The 18,821-nt window shown below is 39.5% G+C and overlaps 1 protein-coding gene across 16 annotated transcripts in view; it reads right to left on the reverse strand.

Annotated features, from left to right (window-relative positions):
• Positions 1-18,821, reverse strand: part of RIMBP2 (RIMS binding protein 2) — an 855,912-nt gene that overhangs the window by 169,989 nt on the left and 667,102 nt on the right. For 13 of the 16 annotated variants that reach the window (XM_082266906.1, XM_082266905.1, XM_082266904.1 and 10 more), the window contains 2 exons: positions 11,678-11,698; positions 6,092-6,275 (listed from right to left, as the gene is read on the reverse strand). In XM_082266906.1, the coding sequence (XP_082123032.1) occupies positions 6,092-6,275; positions 11,678-11,698 (205 nt within the window). The remainder of the gene's footprint in view (positions 1-6,091; positions 6,276-11,677; positions 11,699-18,821) is intronic. The other 3 variants (XM_082266902.1, XM_082266907.1, XM_082266903.1) reach the window with 1 other exon arrangement.

The raw sequence follows: 18,821 nt of genomic DNA on the forward strand, positions 1-18,821 counted from the left end.
CACCCCCCCCCACCCACCTCCGAGCACTGACCCTTGGTTTCACCCCCCTACCCAGCTCCCAGTACAGACCCTTTTGGAGAATATAGGGCCAAGTATCATTTTGTAGTATGGAATTTGGTAATGATAACAAGAAAAGCAATAAAATAGATCCCCCACAGCCAGCAGCAATAGACCCCCCCTCCAGCAACAACAGACCCCCAGCAGCGACAACAGATCTCCCAGCTAGCAACAATGGACTCTCCAGCAGCCAGCAACAGCAGACCCCTCCCTAAACACTAGATCCCTGCCAGTCACAATTAACCCCCAGCTACAAAAGATCCTCCACCAGCAACAATAGATCGGCATGCAAAAATAGATCCCCTCCAGCAACAATAGATCCCCCAGCAGAAAGCATCAGTAGACCCTCCAGCACACCCAAGAACCCCTTGCCATGTCATACATTCAGTGTTGGAGGTGCTGGAACTGCGTTCCCCCGCGTTCCCGCTGAAAAAAAGCCCTGGTCGTATATATATGTGGCTGCTGGGTGTTAGGGCCCATGCGCTGAGAGGCCGCATATATGTGTACTGTCGGTGCCAAGGTGGTAAAATACTATATGAATTGATTAGTCAGTTCATGAATATAAAATGTTTCTTGCACAAAGGATTAAAAGTTAAAATGTATTTTCACTTCTGCAGCCAAGCTGAGATAACACCTACTTTATATTTGTTACATGTTTCCATTCACATAGCATAACCTAAAAAAAAAAAATGAAATTGCTGCTTGTCTTTAACTTGCATTTTATTTGCTGAAAAAATCTCATTTAGCTCTCCTCTTCTATGTAATGTTAAGGAAGGGGTTGAAGAGTTATGTTTACCATAATAAACCCTCTTTGTAATGTGGTGGTAGATCTTCATTTATCAGTTGTAAACTAGAAGTGCACTCTGTCCGTCCTAACAAAGGGATAGAGATCCCAAGGCATTGGTGGTACATTGTATGTCAATGCACTTTAAATGTGTCCCTAAATCTGTCCCCTAATTGCACAGTACAAGCTAGTTTAAACAATTCAAGCTGCCTATAGAGTCCTATACCTGCTTCAAAAACCAGAAAGATATAAGGGGGTTCTCAAATTAGAGTGTGAAGGTGGAAATACAATTTCGGTGTTTAACTGCAATCAGACAATTTTTGTCATGCTTATTGGATTGTGATAAAAACTTCTTTCATCTAGATTTCTTGTTTAATGGACTGAGAAAGTCCTCGTCTATCATTGTAAACTGCCATTTATCCATGAAATTTGGCATTTTTTAATATTAGGCAGCAGAAAGATTAATGCGGTTATGAAAAGTGCAGTTATGGGTTACTGCACTACACATATCTTGTCTTGTTAGATAGGCCCAAATGATTTATTCTTAAGTGGGACATAAAAATTGACAAACAGTGTATGCTCCTTGGGGAAAGTCATATTTGCATGGCAGAATGTACAGAAAACATTTAACATGTTAGGTGCAAAATGTACATTTTATTTACAATTAATTAATACAAATAAACTGATTATTTCAGGTGAAAATATTGTTATTATACAGAACAGACAGTACAGTTACAATTCAATTCAATAGAATTCAATACAGGGGGAAACACAGGGCCCTTCACAATCCAAAAGGAAAGGGTAAGTGATACAAAAGGTAATAACTGTGGAGGATGAGATCATGGAGAAAATAAAAGTACAGTTGTTAGGTGGGGCAGGATAGGCTTCTCTGAAGAGTACGATTATCAGGGATCATCTAAAACTAGATAGAGTAGGAGATGGATTGGGGTAGGGAGTATCATAGATAGACAGATTGGAGTAGGAAGCATCATAGGATGAGAGAGTTTTGGGAAAAGTCCTGAGCATGGGAGGAGCGGACAAGGGAGTTAGAGAGTAGGAGGTCTTGGGAGGAACAAAGACAACAATTTGGTTGGTATTTTGAGACTAGGTTAGTGATGTACCTGGGGACCGAGTTGTGGATGACTTTTTAATGGTTAGTATTTTGAATGGAGGGGTTGGCAGAGAGAGATAGCAGACATTGAACGGTTGGGTAAGGTGGAGGATTCTGGCAGCAGCATTCATGACGAACTAAAGAGGGTATTGCCTATGTAAAGGTAATCCTCTTAAGAGGGAGTTGCAGTAATTGAGGTGAGAGATGACCATGGAGTGATTTAGAAGCTTTGTGGTGTCATTGGTTAGGAAGGGGGCGTATTTTGGAAATGTTGCATAGGTTGAGGCGGCAAGCTTTGGACAGTCCAGGATAACACCTAGCACCTTGTCACATGGGGATGGGTTGATAGTTGTGCAATCGATCTTGACAGAGAAGTTAGGAAGAGGCATGTGGACGAGGAATTATTATAGGCTTGGTTCTGGATAGATTGAATTTGAGGAAGTTGTGCGACATTCGGGCTAATATGTCTGTTAGTAAATTAGTGAAGCTTGTGTCGACTGGAGTGAGCTAGGGGATATAGAGATAGATTTGGATGTCATCAGTGTGTAAAAGTTATTGGAAGCCATGTCACTTGTTTAAACAGCAGCTGTAAGTAGTGCTCATCTCCTCCAAGCATGTTAATTACTTGGTCAGCCCATTTTATTATTCATAATCTTAGTTCATTAAATACTCATCAGACACCTTTTGCCTCATTAGGTCCTGCAGGAGGGGTTGAATTTACAAGCAGACAGACATTTTTATGTCAGTCAAAACCTTTTAGCAGAAAGTGGGGGGTGGGGCCAAGCGGAGCTGTGTGTCTGAATAAATGGAAACAGCCTGGCTCAGGATAGAGCACACACAAGTGCCCCCATAGGAAGTGGCTTCTTATGGGGGCACTCAGTGGGGCCAGGAGTGCCAGCTTGGGATCCCAGAAGAGGAGGATCGGGGATGTTCTGTTCAAATCATTGGACAGAGCAGGTAAGTATGATATGTTTATTATTTTACTAAAAACAAAAAAAATGTAAAGCTTTGCGATTAATTTAACTTTTGTAGGTGAAGTTTGGAGGGCCAGAGGTGAGCCCTTATCATACACACTGAGTGATAGTCAGATCATGCCCGCATAAATAAAATATACAACTCAGATTTGCTAATGTTAAATTGAATCCATGCAATTATGGAAAAGAGCAAACTATAACTTGTCTTCTGTAGCAGGAAAACAACCCAGAACTTTGCCATCTACAATCATTGACATATGCACTGAAGACATTGAGTCAAAGACGGGAATGAAGATTGGAATACATTCCTATTAGCAAGGCAGCTAGATATGCAGTAGAGGATCATGGCTTGAGTGCTGCATGGGTTCTATATATATTGTATAATATGGCATAGTACTCACTATAGAATTTTTTTTTTTTTCAAGACATGAATTGTACTTGCATGAATGAATAAAAAGAAAACCAAATGTCACTTTAAATCATAGCAGTGCTGCTTATCCAAACAGTTGTGTCTATCTAAAAGTTAGCTCAGACCAGCCAATCCACAGACAGCTCCCTCTCCAGAATCGCCATGAACCACTCCTAAACCATGCCCTATGCATTTCGTCACAATGACGTCGTCAAGGGCACTTTTTAACTCACAAGAAAACAATCCATCACTAATGCATGGAAGCAACCAACCATTCAATGGCTCATTCGGCTTTCAGTGAAACCTGTGAGGGCAGGGAGACCAGAGAGAAGAGATGCAGTCGGTGCCAGCGCTGGATCGATGCAGGATTTAGGTAAGTGTTTAGGGAGGGGGGAGCACAGCAAGTGATAAAATGTGGGAATGCAATAAAGTAAAAAGTTCTAACTTTAGAACCACTCTAATCTATTTTATGTTGACTCCACCCCACCTCACCCCAACCCCACCCCCTACCCTTGCGAACCAGCTAGAGCATAGGTGCACTTTGAAAAAAAGGTGTTGAGAAGAAATTGTTTAAAAAACCTGCTAGCTTAACATACAGCTTTGTCCTCCAAGTTATCCTCTAATTTAATGTTCGGTTCTTCTCTGTGACTCAGCAGCTTAATTACTGAATTGTCCTTTAATATTTTGGCTCTGGTGCTTGAAAATATTACAGCATGAGTTATTGGAGTGATGTCATTTGACTTTTTATACCACTGTAGATTTTTAACGCGTATATAATCCCAAAGGCAAAAATGTACTATATTGCTGCTTACCAATCATTAAATGTGGTGGTTGCATTCGTTTTCTGTTTTTTTTTTTTTTTTTTTCAAGCTTTATACCTTTGATTTCTCCTGGTTATCTGGCATGTCTGTTATTTTTCAACTTTTTTTTTATCAGACCCAAGCTGTCCAGCTAAAATGGCATATACAGTGTTAGGACAAACCATTTAACACTGATAATGTTGCTTACATTGGTCAGTTTTTATTAATTTATTTATAGGCGTTATATCAAAGAGGAAAAAAAGCTGTTGCTGTAAATGCGTAAAAAGGGTTAGCTGTAGTTTTGCTTTAATTTGTTAGTAGTCAAGTCCATTTAAATTCATTCACCTAACCCTACCCACTTGACAGGTTCACAAAGCTTCTGTCCAAGGGTGGCTATAGCGCTCCTCCATAGAGTGAAGACACCCTAGGACAGGAAGTGTGTTGTTAGGCTGGATCACCAGCTGAAAAAAACAAAAAGGGAAAAAAGTCTGAAAATGAAAATGAATGCAGCCACCACATCTAAGGATTGGAAAGCTGCAATATATTAAGTGCCGGTTCACATTTGTGCGATCACAGAGATCGCATGTAATTTGAAGCGCATTGTTTGTATGGCTGAATTCGCACCGCAATCACACCTAACTCACACAGGACCCTTTTTTTGGTCCGCAGCAGAATCGGATCGCATGGTGGTTCACACTAGTGCGATCCAATTCTGTGCAAACTTTCAGCACTGCGATATGCAATCTGATCTGGGGGTGTCGTTAACTTTCAATTGACACCTCCAGCGTATTGCATATGGCAGTGTGAACTGCCAGGGGTGCGGATGCGATGCGGGAACACGCTGTATATTCGCAGCGTTCCCGCATCGCAGAAATGTGAACCGGCACTGAATGTTTGTTTTTAGGTTTTGATATGCTTTAGTTATACTCTGATTCAGCTGCTATGCAATGAAACCATGACGCAGTTTCATTCAGCTTTTCGAGAAAAAAATCAGGTCGCATTGTCTTTTTTTTTTTTAAGAAAGCAATAGTTTTTCACAAATAAGTGCTATAAATACTGTATATAAACATAGGTGTGCGTACAGGGTATGCCGGCTGTGCCTGGGCACACCCTAATTACTCCATGTGGTGCCCATTCCCCTGCTATTTCTCCTGTCAGGAACAGGGAAGGGGCTGGTAAATGTTTCATTAACCGGTCCCTTCCATTTCTGCATGAACACAGTGAGTGATCTGTACCGATTGCTCCTGTCTTCTTAGTTAACTGAAGCATAGTAAACTATGTTTAATGCAGGCTGCAGAGAAAAGGACTGGGGAACCTCTGTCCTCAGTTTTTTTTCTCTGTTCCAAAAGTGAGACATCAGGGGTCTGTTTAGACCCTTGATATTTCACCAAAGCCCCATAACGGGGCTCCTAAAAAAATTGTAAAAAAGTAATAAAAGATAATATTGTAAAAAAATAATTGTAAAAAATTGTATAAAAATATAAAAAACTACTGACACTGTCCACTGCCCTACAGACACCAATATTTGCTCTCTTGACACAGTTCACTGCAGTGCTGATATACAAACATGTGTGTTTGTGCTCCGGAGTGCACACCCTAATGCAATAGGCTGTGCACATCAAAACATGATTTTAGTTTGGTCCTATTGCTCAATAGTGAACATTTATGTATTTAATTCATTGCATTAAGTTTATTGGAGCTTATTGTTCATATATATGTTCATGATCTCATATTATTCTGAATAATGAGCGTAGCAAGCACATGTACTAAGTTTGTAGGGTGATTCTTCACTATTTTGCTTGCAGCTTAGGTTTTTTTTTTAAAATTGTGCGCAGAATAGTTTTTTACAGTTTTTATTTTTACTGCATTTAATTCAGCATTTAACATCTACTGTATTTTGTTGGAAGTTTTTAGTATTTTTTATATTTCAGCTATCCAACATTTGTTCCAACTCACCTTTTCCAATAGTATTGGCTATTCCATTCATTAACTGGGCGAGAGTCTTATTGGGGGAAATGGATGCATCAGAATTACAGTCAATTTTTCCAGCTTGCTGACGAAACTTTTCTAGCTCTCGGGAAAGGAGATTGAATTGTTCACTCTGAATCCGACATTTCTCTTCCAGCTCTCGAACCTTGGCCTACAAAAAGGAGCAACTAATTGAACAAAATACTTAATTGCCATTAATAATTGTGCACCAAAGCAATGGTTTAGAAACAAGAAACGCACAGATTTTATGGATTAAACCAGTATGGATATTAATGCTATTTATTGATTACCCTAGAACTAGTGACATCTTAAATGGACATATCAATCAACAAACAACAAATACCGATTAAAAAAAAAAATCTATCTATCTATCTATCTATCTATCTATCTATCTATCTATCTATCTATCTATCTATCTATCTATCTATCTATCTATCTATCTATCTATCTATCTATCTATCTATCTATCTATCTATCTATCTATCTATCTATCTATCTATCTATCTATCTATCTATCTATCTATCTATCTATCTATCTATCTATCTATCCAGTATATATATATATATATATATATATATATATTCATGGTCAAATGGAAATAATGCCAAATTAATCAATCAAAATTCAATTTACTACCATCAGATCAATGCAAGAAGATTTCTCAGTGTCTGGTTTGGTTTATTGCAGTATGTACAACATCACCATGCCTTATTAAATAAGCATGTTGAGGAGATAAACAAAATTCATCATGTTTAAAATTCAGCATTTTCCTAAACATGAAGCAAATGCTGAAAAATCCACATTAAGGAGAACCTGTCAGAGTCTCTAAAGATTTAAAACATTAAATTCAATACAGAGGGGGAATTCACTCAAACATAGTTGCATAGTAACCAATCAGCTTCCTGGTTTCAATGTCAAAGCTTAGTTTGGGGCTGAGGAACTTGACAGGCCTGCACAGAGTCCTGACCTCAACCAGATAGAACACCTTTGGGATGAATTTGAGCGGAGACTGAGTCAGACCTTCTTGTCCACAACAGTGCCTGACCTCACAAATGCGCTTCTGGAAGAATGGTCAAATAATCCCATAGACACACTCCTAAATCTTGAAGACAGCCTTCCCAGAAGACCTGAAGCTGTTATAGCTGCAAAGGGTGGGCCAATTCAATACTGAACCCTACAAACTAAGACTGGGATGCCATTAAATTTCATGTGCATGTAAAGGCAGGCTTCCCAATACATTTGGCAATGTAGTGTAGGTTTAGAGGAAGAAACCAACCCAGAGGGGCAAAAGCATTCAACGCTTCAGGAAGTGTTCTATCCTAAAGAGGCTTTTGAAGGATGAAACAGAGGACAGGTAGGAGAAACCAGGTGCTGTAGATGATGTGATTATTTTCTGCCTTCTACTGCAGAGACTAGATGGTTTTAAATCTTTAGAGACCATAAAAGGGTCTCCTCATGGAGCAAAGAATATGAAGAAAGAGAAGATTTAATGGGGGTGTCTTAAATAAAATGATATTGCTAAAAACAAAAACACACCAAAGTCTGCGGGGCTACTAAATTTTCACATTATGAACCATTAGGAGCCATGTTTTATTTATTCATATATTTAGCAAGGTGAAATTTAAATTTTACAGATGAATTTGTAATATATTATTGTGTATTACTGGAATATATAGAAAGGAGACATAACAGCGATAACTATAGTCATGGTATAAAAAAGACCTAAATTAAACAAGGTAATCACTCAAAATCATTGGTTACAAAATACTCTCTCTAGGTTCTAAACACTATAGCTAAGTACACAAATCTACAACCTCTCAGAAATACAGTGAGTAATGCTTGAATTCAGGTCAACACCACACAAATCTACTTTTAACTAACTTTAGCCATGTCTGTTGAGATCTGAATAATGTCCTCCAATGTTTAAAAAAGCAGCCTCAAATAAAAAAAATATATTCCTGCCAGTAAGCTCAAACTTATGAGAAAAAATGTAAATGCAATCGACAATGTACTAAAATGTCTAGATAACATACCCACATTTATATAATCTGACCATTAGGAAGGAAACTTATGGAACCGCAAGATGACAAGGTTCAACTTGCCTTGGAAAGGCAATAGCAGTCCAGAAAATAATGTTCCCAACAACAGAGCCATTCAAACAATCACTACATTGACATCAGAAAAATGACATTCACAAACAAATCCCTTTAGTCAATATAATAAACCCTTTATAAGTACATAAAAATGACTGTGTGTAACCCTACACTAAAAGGAGGTTTGGGTTTGATAATTATATTTTTTATATCTACAGCAAGGAGCCATTATTATAAAAAACTGCTATAACCTATAAGATGTAAAAGCTTTTATGTGGATGGCTTCAGCTAAGGCATTGAATAGCTCTGTAGTATCACTGAAAAAGACTATCACTTTCTCCATTGAGGGCAAAGTAATAGTCTCCCAACCCACTTATAATCAACTTTACAGTGCTCTCCCACTGCTTCTTTCTGCATGGCAGCATCCCTGAAATACCAGGTGCTTCTAGGTATAAGGTAGCAAGTTCCCTTTTCCCATGATGCATTGGCTTAGTTGCCAATGGTCAGGTCCTACCACTGCCACATAACGCAGGGTGTGACATCATCAATCCTGTGAAAACTCCAACACCATATGACATGTAGTTAACACGGGGTATTTTGTGGTGGTTGTAAGAGTGGAAGGAGCATTTTAAGAAGGTGCTAGGTAGGTGGATAAGGTGGTGTGCTTTAAAGAGACCCAGTTACTTTGCCCTAAATGGGTAAAGTAACAAAGCATCTTTAAGACCTGTTAAATGATTAAATAAAATGATTTATGGTAATACTGACTAAGAGGCCACTTTGGCATGCCGGAAGTACATGTAAATACAACCCTTTTTTTGTCTTGAATAGAATGGGGAATGTTAGACCCTCCATCAAGTTTTTGCTGCCTGTGTCCCTTTTGTCACTCTTCTATTTGTCCTGGTTATTGTTGTAACTAAAGGCCCGTACACACGTACCGATTGTCGGCCGTAAAGATTCGGCCGACGACCGATCGGCCGATTGTAGGCTTGTTAGTATGATGCTTCCGACAGCCGACAGCGCATTTTCGGCCGAACAGAATCTGTCGTGCAAGCATTAAAATTTTTGTTGGCCAACACCAGAACGGCCGATTGTTCGCCAGTCAGTACAGATTTCGGGCCGACAGACAGCAGAATTGCAAGACTGGGCATGCTCAGAAAAGAAAAAAGACAAGGAAAGTTAACCATCACATGACATCACTTCTGCAGTCGGCTGTTGTTTGCCGACAAAATTCGTGTGCAGTCTTTTGCACTTTTCAACAGACAAGACAGCCCTCGGACAAAAGACGGCCGATCGTTCGGCCGACGATCAGTACGTGTGTACGGGGCTTAAGTCTGAAATCCAAAATCATCACAGCATGAAGTAAGAGTAAATCATTATTTGGGGACAAATGTTTAGATGACATATCTCTCAAATAGGAATCCCTCTCAATCTCCTGTTGCGGCTTTAGGACAGGTGGTGAAAGGAAATCTTCCAAATTGGGCAAATTAAGAGTGGTTTAATTATTTATTTCTCTATCCCAAACACTCGAGGAAAAAGGACTTTAGCTTTAATATAAAGCCATAGAGCTTAGCTTTAATATAAATTGGTAGCAACCATAATAAAATTTTCATAATAAAAAATATTCATAATAAAATTTTCATTATAAAAAATATTCTTAAGAATATAAAACTACCATTGTTTATTGGCCACCTATAATTTAAACCAGCGCTCCATTGGTGGATTAAAAATACAGTACATGCACTTTCATTAACATTTTAAATTACATTTAAAGTGCATAACATTTTAAATTACATTTAAAGTGCATATGTAGTGATACAGGGAGTGGATTAGGAAATATATTCAAATGTATTTAATATAACCTTTGTAATTAAATATGTTTTAAAAATGTTTTGTTGGGTTAGAAGAATGTATGGAACAAAGTTTTCAAATTAGTAGCTGTGAAATCTCAGTTTATGCTGAATATATAAACTGTTGATGAGGTGACACATTACACCTGTTCACCTGGTACAATCCATAAGTTTTACCAAAAGGCAATATAAAATATATATTCCTGGACTGTTACGTAGCTACATCATTTTGGAGTAAAGGTTAGCTCACAAACAGACCAAATAAACCTTAGCCACATGCTGATACCGGTAAACAGGTATAAATCCAGCTTACTGATTGTATATTTATGGTGATCTGAATTCAAAAGTACATTATATAAAGGTTGTTGAACCATTCTTATATACCTTTTTAATGTCTTAATTATATAAGGGATTGGAACATTGTATACGGACAAACAGAGCCAGAATGAAGAGACAAGAACATGTATTACAAACATGTTTTGACAACATCAAAATCATTAAGTATGGCCAAACCAAGCAAGCCATTTCATCTTGTTACTATAGAATTTGCAAGAAAGACTGAGAGACTAAGGGGTAGAAATTGAATCCCTATGTGCTGCCCAAAGTGTTTTGCGAGTCTTGTACTATATTAGAATAAAAATAATATGAATGAAACTGCTCTATGCCTGCACAAGAAAATAACCAACTAGTTGTTAAAAGAAATGCACCTAATGATTTTGTCCTATGAACATTAATGAAAATGAGACTACGGGCCTTATTTATTTATAAAAATGGAGCAAAGAAAGATGAAACAGCTACAGATATTGACTAGTAAACTAGTACAATGTAGCTATAATCCAGGAGAATTAGGAATTGACAAATGACTGGCCTTTATCAACAGTGATATTTTATTTTCTCATTTTTTAAATTTATTTTTTATTGGACTCTCACGTCCAGTGACCGGGACCAGAAAATATGTTCTCAATTTATATGTTTTAAGCAGTAACATAGCAACGACTGTTGCTTTTTATTTAAATAATACAATTACTAAAACAGATCTCAACATTATCTGTTTTCAGATAAATGTAACATGCAGTAGATGCGTTTCATAGTTTATAATTAAAGACCATGCAAAGAGCATGCCCAGTGTCAGTTGTGAATATTAATGGCACAAACCTGTTATATTGGGTCAACTTGGAAGACTGGGAATATGTACCAGCTATAGTACTACTGGCTCTGTAAGTTCATAAAAGAGAAAACGGTGCAGTTAGTGGGAGCCATTTAATGCCATGGCTGGCATAAAAGGCACTTGAACATGGATATGGAAGAGAAAAGTCTACACGTCACATGATAGGGCTCATTTATAAAAATGCTGCTCATTTAAACTAACCAATCAGGTCACAACTGTCAATTTCTGGTTCAGATTTGAAATGGAAGTAAAGATCTTATTATTTTCAGTGCTCCACTTTTTATACATAAGCCCCAAAATGTGTTCTTAGCCAGAGCCATTTTAAGGCTACATTTACTTAGCATGCCTATAAGAATGATTCAACAACAGGGTACATGCACAGGGAGGGGAAAGGTGTAGGGGGGGGGATGGAAAAGCAGAGCCACAAATACACATTTCAAATACCTGCATGCTGTCCAATGTGTTCTGGGTGAAAGGTAAAGCAATAAGTCCAGACAAAACACAATATCAAAAATAAAATAAAACTCAAACAAATTAACAGTTTTGAACCAACAACAAAGAAAATAATTATCACAATTATCACCTTCCTGTTGCATGCACAACACACTGTTGTACATCACAAAATGGTTGAGAGTCTGATAATGCCAGCATAAGTAATTCTTAAAAAAAAAAATACATATTTACCTAACACAGTGAGGTATTTTATAGTTCAATAAAGATCACTGTTGTAAATGTTTTAATTTCTTACACAAAAGGAAAATTTTGAGCTATTTCTCTGACTCTAATAATAAGTAATAATACTTTGTTTGCCATATCTTTATTATCATTAATACATTTTGGCTAAAGCCACATCCGCAAAGTAAATTACCAAAAAGATGCAGGACCAGATAGGCCAGAATCCGCCTAACTAACTAGACTTTAAAGGCTCAGCATAGGAGACAACAATATGACAAAATGTAAATTTTATTGTAAAAAGTTTATAAAAACAGAGGCATATAAGCCTAAAATGGATCCACCAATAAATATTTACATAATCTCCACTCAGTTACCAAAAGACCATGAATAAGTATCAGAAAGCATAACATCACTTGCAGGACTGTATGCTTCTGGTAACCCAATCTGCCAGATCTCGTTTCCCCAGTAACACGGTTTCTTCAGGACCCAATAGGACAAGGTAGAGCAACACTGAATATATTATACAAAAAGAAGAAAAATGGTATAAATATACATAGAGCAGCTCTCAAATTTTCCACTCGCCTGCTCCCATTTTGCTAGTGGAAAATGACTGAGGGCGAGCGTGGGGCTGCCTCGGGAGCCGTTCTCCCAGCAATCGCCCAGGGGAAGAGAGAGGAGAGGAAGAGGAATGCTGGCTGGATCATCAGAGAGTGGGGATCGCCCTGCTGTAACAGCTTTCATTTGAATTGCCGGGTGCTCACTGTCACACACAGCACCGCCTCCTGGCCTGGCTCCTACCGGTCCAATGCCAGGACTGTGACGTCTATCATAGAAGCCGATACAAGAGGCGGGACTGTGTGTGATGGTGAGCGCTCGGCCATTCAAATTAAAGCTGTTACAGCGGGCGATCCCTGCTCTGTGATTATCCGGGCCGGCTTTCCTCTTCCTCTCCTCTTCCTCTCCTCTCTTTTCCCCTGCACTGGTCAGGCTGCATTGACAGGGAACAGGTGAGGCTGCATTGACGGGCACAGGTGAGCCTGCATTGAGAGGCACAGGTGAGGCTGCATTGACAGGCACAGGTGAGGTTGCACTGATGGGCACAGGTGAAGCTGCATCGAGGGACACACGTTAGGCTGCATTAATGGGCACAGGTGAGGCTGCTTTTATTGGCACAGGTGAGGCTGAATTAATGGACACTGGTGAGGCTGCATTGATGGGCACAGGTGAGGCTACATTGAAGGGCACAGGTGGGGCTGCATTGACAGGCACTGGTGAGGTTGCATTGATGGGCACTGGTGAAGCTGCATTGAGGTGCACAGGTGAAGCTGCATTGAGGGGCACATGTTAGGTGGCATTGACAGGCACAGGTGAGGCTGCATTGATGGGCACAGGTGAGGTTGCATTAATGGACACTGGTGAGACTGCATTCATGGGCACTGGAGAGGGGGCATTGATGGGCACCGGTGAGGCTGCATTGATGGTCACAGGTGAGGCTGCTTTGATGGGCATTGACGGGCACTGATCAGGCTGCATTGATGGGCACTGGTAAGGCCGCATTGATGGGCACCACAGAGGTTGCATTGATAGGCACAGGTGAGGTTGCATTCATGAGCACTGGTGAGGGGGCATTGATGGGCACTGATGGGGCTGCATTTATTGGGCACTGGTGAGGCTGCATTGAAGGGCACTGGTGAGGCTGCATTGAAGGGCACTGGTGAGGCTGCATTCATGGGCACTGATCAGGCTGCACTGATGGGCACTGGTGAGGCTGCACTGATGGGCACTGGTTGAGGTTTCACTGATGGGTACTGATGAGGTGGCACTGATAAGCTTCACTGATGATGCTGCACTAAAAGACTGCATTGATGGGCACTGATGAGGTTGCACTGATGGGCCTTGTTATAATTGTTATTGATATTTATTTTTGTAACTTCTGCATTCATGTAAAAACATTTAACAGTGTAATTTTAAGAGATAATTTATAAGGGCATATTTAGGAGTGGGGCAACAGTTGGGGAGTAACCCTGAAGGCCTGGCAAGTAGCTCAGGACTTGAAATTTTGAGCCCTGACATAGAGTGTAACATGTCAACCACAATAAACATATTTCGCTCTAGAACAGGCTTACAATATTGCAGTGGATTGTGCGGGTTCAGTCTGGGGGAGGGCACAGCGGCACCAGAGCCAACAATCAGGTGGCGGGGACACATCAGAGGCAGATAGGCGAAACCTGTAAATCAGTATATCCCTAATAGTACACGGCATATAGCTGTCCTTGTATAAGTATGCAACCACAAAGGCCCACATAATTAAAATAAAATACAAGTAGACAACTGACAACTTACTATATAGTTAAATTACCTAAGGATGATCACCATACTTGGCCATGCAGGAGAGATACACTGTATAAAAGCAAATGTACAGCGAAAGTACTTTACTAAACTCACACGATCCACTGCAATATTGTATGTTCTAAAGCAAAAATATGTTCATTGTGGTTGACATGTTACACTCTATGTATATTTATACTTTTTTCCTTCTTTTTGTATAATATATTCAGTGTTGCTCCACCTTGCCCTGAAGAAGCCGTGTCACTGGCGAAACATTGACCTGGCTGATTGGGTTACTGGAAGCATACAGTCTTACAAGTGATGTTATGCTTTTTGGTACTTATTCATGGTCTTTTACAGTACCTGAGTAGAGATTATGTAACTATTTATTGGTGGATCCATTTAAGGCTTATATGCCTATGTTTTCAAAACATTTTTACAATAAAATTTAAATTTTATCATTTGTCTCTTACGCTGAGCCTTTAAAGTCTGGTTAGTTAGGCAGGTCCTGGCCTATCTAGTCCCGCATCTTTTTGGCATATCTTTATTATGTGACCATGTGCTGTAGTAAAAGCTCTCTTTATAACAAAAATAGCTAGTAGGCAAACAGGTATTACTGTACATATTATTTATATAAACATACATACACATGCACGCTGTAAATCATTTCATGTAATATGTAAATGCTGGCTCATCCAGTTTTCACACAATTTCAGTGACTGAAAACCAGATTATAGGCTCTCTTAACCATTGAACATCACAGACTATAGATCAGTGAAACTGTTAAAATGTGTTATCGGTGGAAGGTTAAAACAGATTTGGTTCATTTTATTAAATGTTTAAAAGCATACATTTGTGGTATGTGTTAAAAGAGAAACAATGTTGTGCATTAGCCTAATGCTACAAGTATGCTTGACCAAGGAAGCTGAACCTTCTGAATGGAAGACTTCGATCCAAAACTTTGAGGAAGCAGGGCATTCCTACTGGCTTTTCATTACATGTCCACATTCCTCTGAGTAGAATGGCCCACAAAGATTAGATATACAAATATCTATACAAAGATGGCATGTTATCATTTCTTTGGATGTTTAGAGATTTCTAGGTCAACTCTATCAAGTACCCTAGAGTCTTTCAATGGAATGACTGATGGGATACCAGAGTGAAATTGGAGTCCAATGGAATCTTGTCTCTAGGCACAGTTCTGGTGTTCAAGCACTTTGGCATCACTTGTAATAGATGTGCATGGATACTCGCACATAGTACAGATGTTTGAACATCAGACATTCTTGGCAGAAAAACATGAGGATGGGTTGTACAGCACTTGCGCATATTTGCACATCCAACTGTACACACTCATATACATTTTTCATATTTTTTGTGTATACCTACATAAAAATACTGACAAGCAATGCAGATTTCTGTTTGTTTTGTTAACTGGTCTAAAGGCAATGCATGTTTATGGGCCTGTGTGAACAGGCACATTGAAAACAATGGTTGGCATTTACACCAGTATGAAAAGACAATGCCTGTATGCCTAAAGGAAATTGTAGTGGGTGTGGCGCTGCTTGTAATGGGTGTCTATTGCAGATCCCAGTCTGTTACTAAATCAATATTGTGTGGCCCATAATATACCAAGCCTACAAGAATACGTGCTGCATATAGATCATATGCCAAAAAAGGTGCAAGAAAGCAAGAAAACCGGAAATACATTAAAGTGACATGTGTCTTAAATCAATAAAAGTGACTCAGTGAAAAAGTGACATGTGCATAAAAGACAATATAATATACTGTAAGTCCTTAGGTTTAATATTGCAAAGGAATCACTTAAACCATATTTCCAAATAATGGGCTATCACAAGATCCCTAATACTTGTGCGATGTGCCGGTGTCTTCACTCATGCTCCCCCTTTGTGTGCGGCACTCACCGGAAAACTCTCCCCACTGGGGGTTATCCGGCATTCACAGCACCAGTGGCTGTATGTTAATTCCTCTATGTAAATGGATGGCTATCGGTCCTTGTTCTTATGCTCCATTACCCCCACAGTAAAGGGAGAGCTTGTGCAAAGCGGTGAAAGTCAAAGCTGCTGCCTCTGGTGCCCGGAGCCACTGTGGAATTCCTCTGCTTCAGCCATGAGCAGGGGGAGAAGAGCACAAGCAGGAGGGAGCCGCTGCTGCAGGGAGACAACCAGCCAGGCCGAAGAAGAAGTGACATGCTTTGAAACGCGTCCCTATCTCCCAGCACGCTCCCAGTAGTGTCAGGCATCATCTCCATCCGGACTCTGGGTTCTATCCCTGGTCGGGTTGTCTTCCGGCAGCAGCAGCTCCCTCCTGCCTGTGCTCTTTTCCCCCTGCTCACAGCCGAACCAGGGGAATTCCACAGCAACACAGGCTCTAGAGGCAGCAGCTTTGACTTTAACGGCTTTGCACAAGCTCCCCATTTACTGCAGGGGGTAATGGAGCATAAGAACAAAGACTGACAGCCATCCATTTACATAGAGGAATTAACACACAGCCACTGTTGTTGTGAATTCTGGATTCCCTCAGTGGGGATAGCTTTCTGGTGAGTGCGCCACACAAAGTGGAGCACGAGTGAGGACACCAGCACATCACACGAGTATTAGGGATCTTGTGATAGCACATTGTTTTGTATATATGGTTTAAGTGATTCCTGTAATATCAAATGTAAGGATATATATATATTATCGTTTTTTTATGCACATGTCACTTTTTCACTGAGTCACTATTATTGGTTTAAAGCACGTCAATTTAATGTATTTAATGTTTTCTTGCGTTTTTGCACAACTTTCTGTTATATGATCTATATGCAGCACATATTTTATTAGGCTTGCTATATTTTGGGCCACAGAATATTGATTTACTAACACACTGGGATCTGCAATAGATGCCCATCACAAGCAGTGTCCCACCCACTACAATTTCCATTACACCTCAACTTTTACCTAGGTAGTTGTTTAAGTGGAGGCAGTAGCTTTAATATATTTTTTCACCAATTAGTCCATATACCCTCCTAATTTTTCGTGTATGCCTAAAAACACTGCATTTTCAGACAGTGGTTTGCCAGGGGCCTAAATCTGTCTGCACGAGTATCAATCATTGTGTCCTCCTCAACTGTAATCCTCAACTGTAATCATGTGTTTTCTTTCTTCTTCTTTTTTTTTGGGGGGGATAATGTGAGACAGGGGCACAACAGAGTGGACTACACTGGAGTGCCTGGTGAGTGTCCCTTAGGAGAGTGGGACATGCACTATTTTGACATCCTGCCCCTGAAGAACTCATTAGGCATGCTTTTAGGCGTAAAAGCAACAGCATCACTAATATGCTTGTAGCAAAAGGCTAGAGATTTTTTGGGGATTAGATAGTGTTTTTTCTTTGACAAACCTTTTTTAATTGAAAAAAATAGGAATAAAATGGATTATCTGGAAAATACAGGTCCAATTAAATTAGTTTAACCCAGATCAATTCTGAGTACATTTGGTTTGCTCATCTCTGTCAGTTGCAGGATGCAAGGAAAAAATTAGGTCCAGGTATTATCTGGTATTATCTGGTAAGGATACTGAATAGGCCTGATATGTTTTAGAAAGTGAGGTAAGCTCATATATGGGGCATATGCTTCATGATTAGGCAAAAACGTCTCCTTTGATACTCAAAAGGAAAAAATTTGGAATTTTCTAGGAAACATTAAAAAATGTTAATTATGCCTAAGCAGTTTACCCTTAATCTTAAGTTCTTCCTAAAAAACAGACCAGCACTTCCTGGTATGTGAGGGGGGCCTATGCACTACTTTGCCTAAAGCTTCATAGCTGTATATCTGTTATGTGAGATCAAATTTACTGCTGTCAATTACTATTAGTCTAACCAGATTTGGGTGAGATTTAATGATGACCCTCCTATGCTGATCAACGTTCTTCGTGCTGGAGGCTCTGGCATGTGGAACAAAGCTCTGCTTCTACCAAAATGGTTGCCTCCACACAGAGAACACAGTATCATAAGTCAGTAAATGGTAAAAGATTAGCTGCAGGGAGTGCACAGGCAATATTGAGGTCTAGTTCTTTGTCCATTTCCTACCTTTTTTTTTGGCACAGCTTCCAGAGTTTAGTTCCTCTTATTAGTTTGTATTTACAGTAGATATATTATATTATGGAACTGTTGGCAGTGTATAACAGAAATGAAAGGGCAAACAGAAGAAGTAGAAGAAGAAGAAAGACACAGCCATCATGTTCAACCTTACAAACTCCAGCTGTTTTGGTCCAGAGGATATACCTGGGTAACTCTGACCAACAAGGATCGGGAACATGTACACGTAAGTCTTTACAATGAAAGGGGGTCAATTCACAAAATATTTTCGAACAGGACTTCACTCCTAGAATCATCACTAGCTTCTAACTGCTGATATTTGTGAGGTTGCATGAGTTGTAAGGAAACAGAGCCATTTAGGATGGAGATAAAATATCAATACATGTGATTAGATACAGATGAATGAAGAATAGAGGCTTTTAACAGCTAAATATATATGTATGTATAAAACAAATGTCTAAAGCTATGCAATGTTTATTTTTGTGAAATG

This window comes from Pelophylax lessonae (assembly GCF_965119305.1).
Source record: "Pelophylax lessonae genome assembly, chromosome: 1".
NCBI lineage: Eukaryota > Metazoa > Chordata > Amphibia > Anura > Ranidae > Pelophylax > Pelophylax lessonae.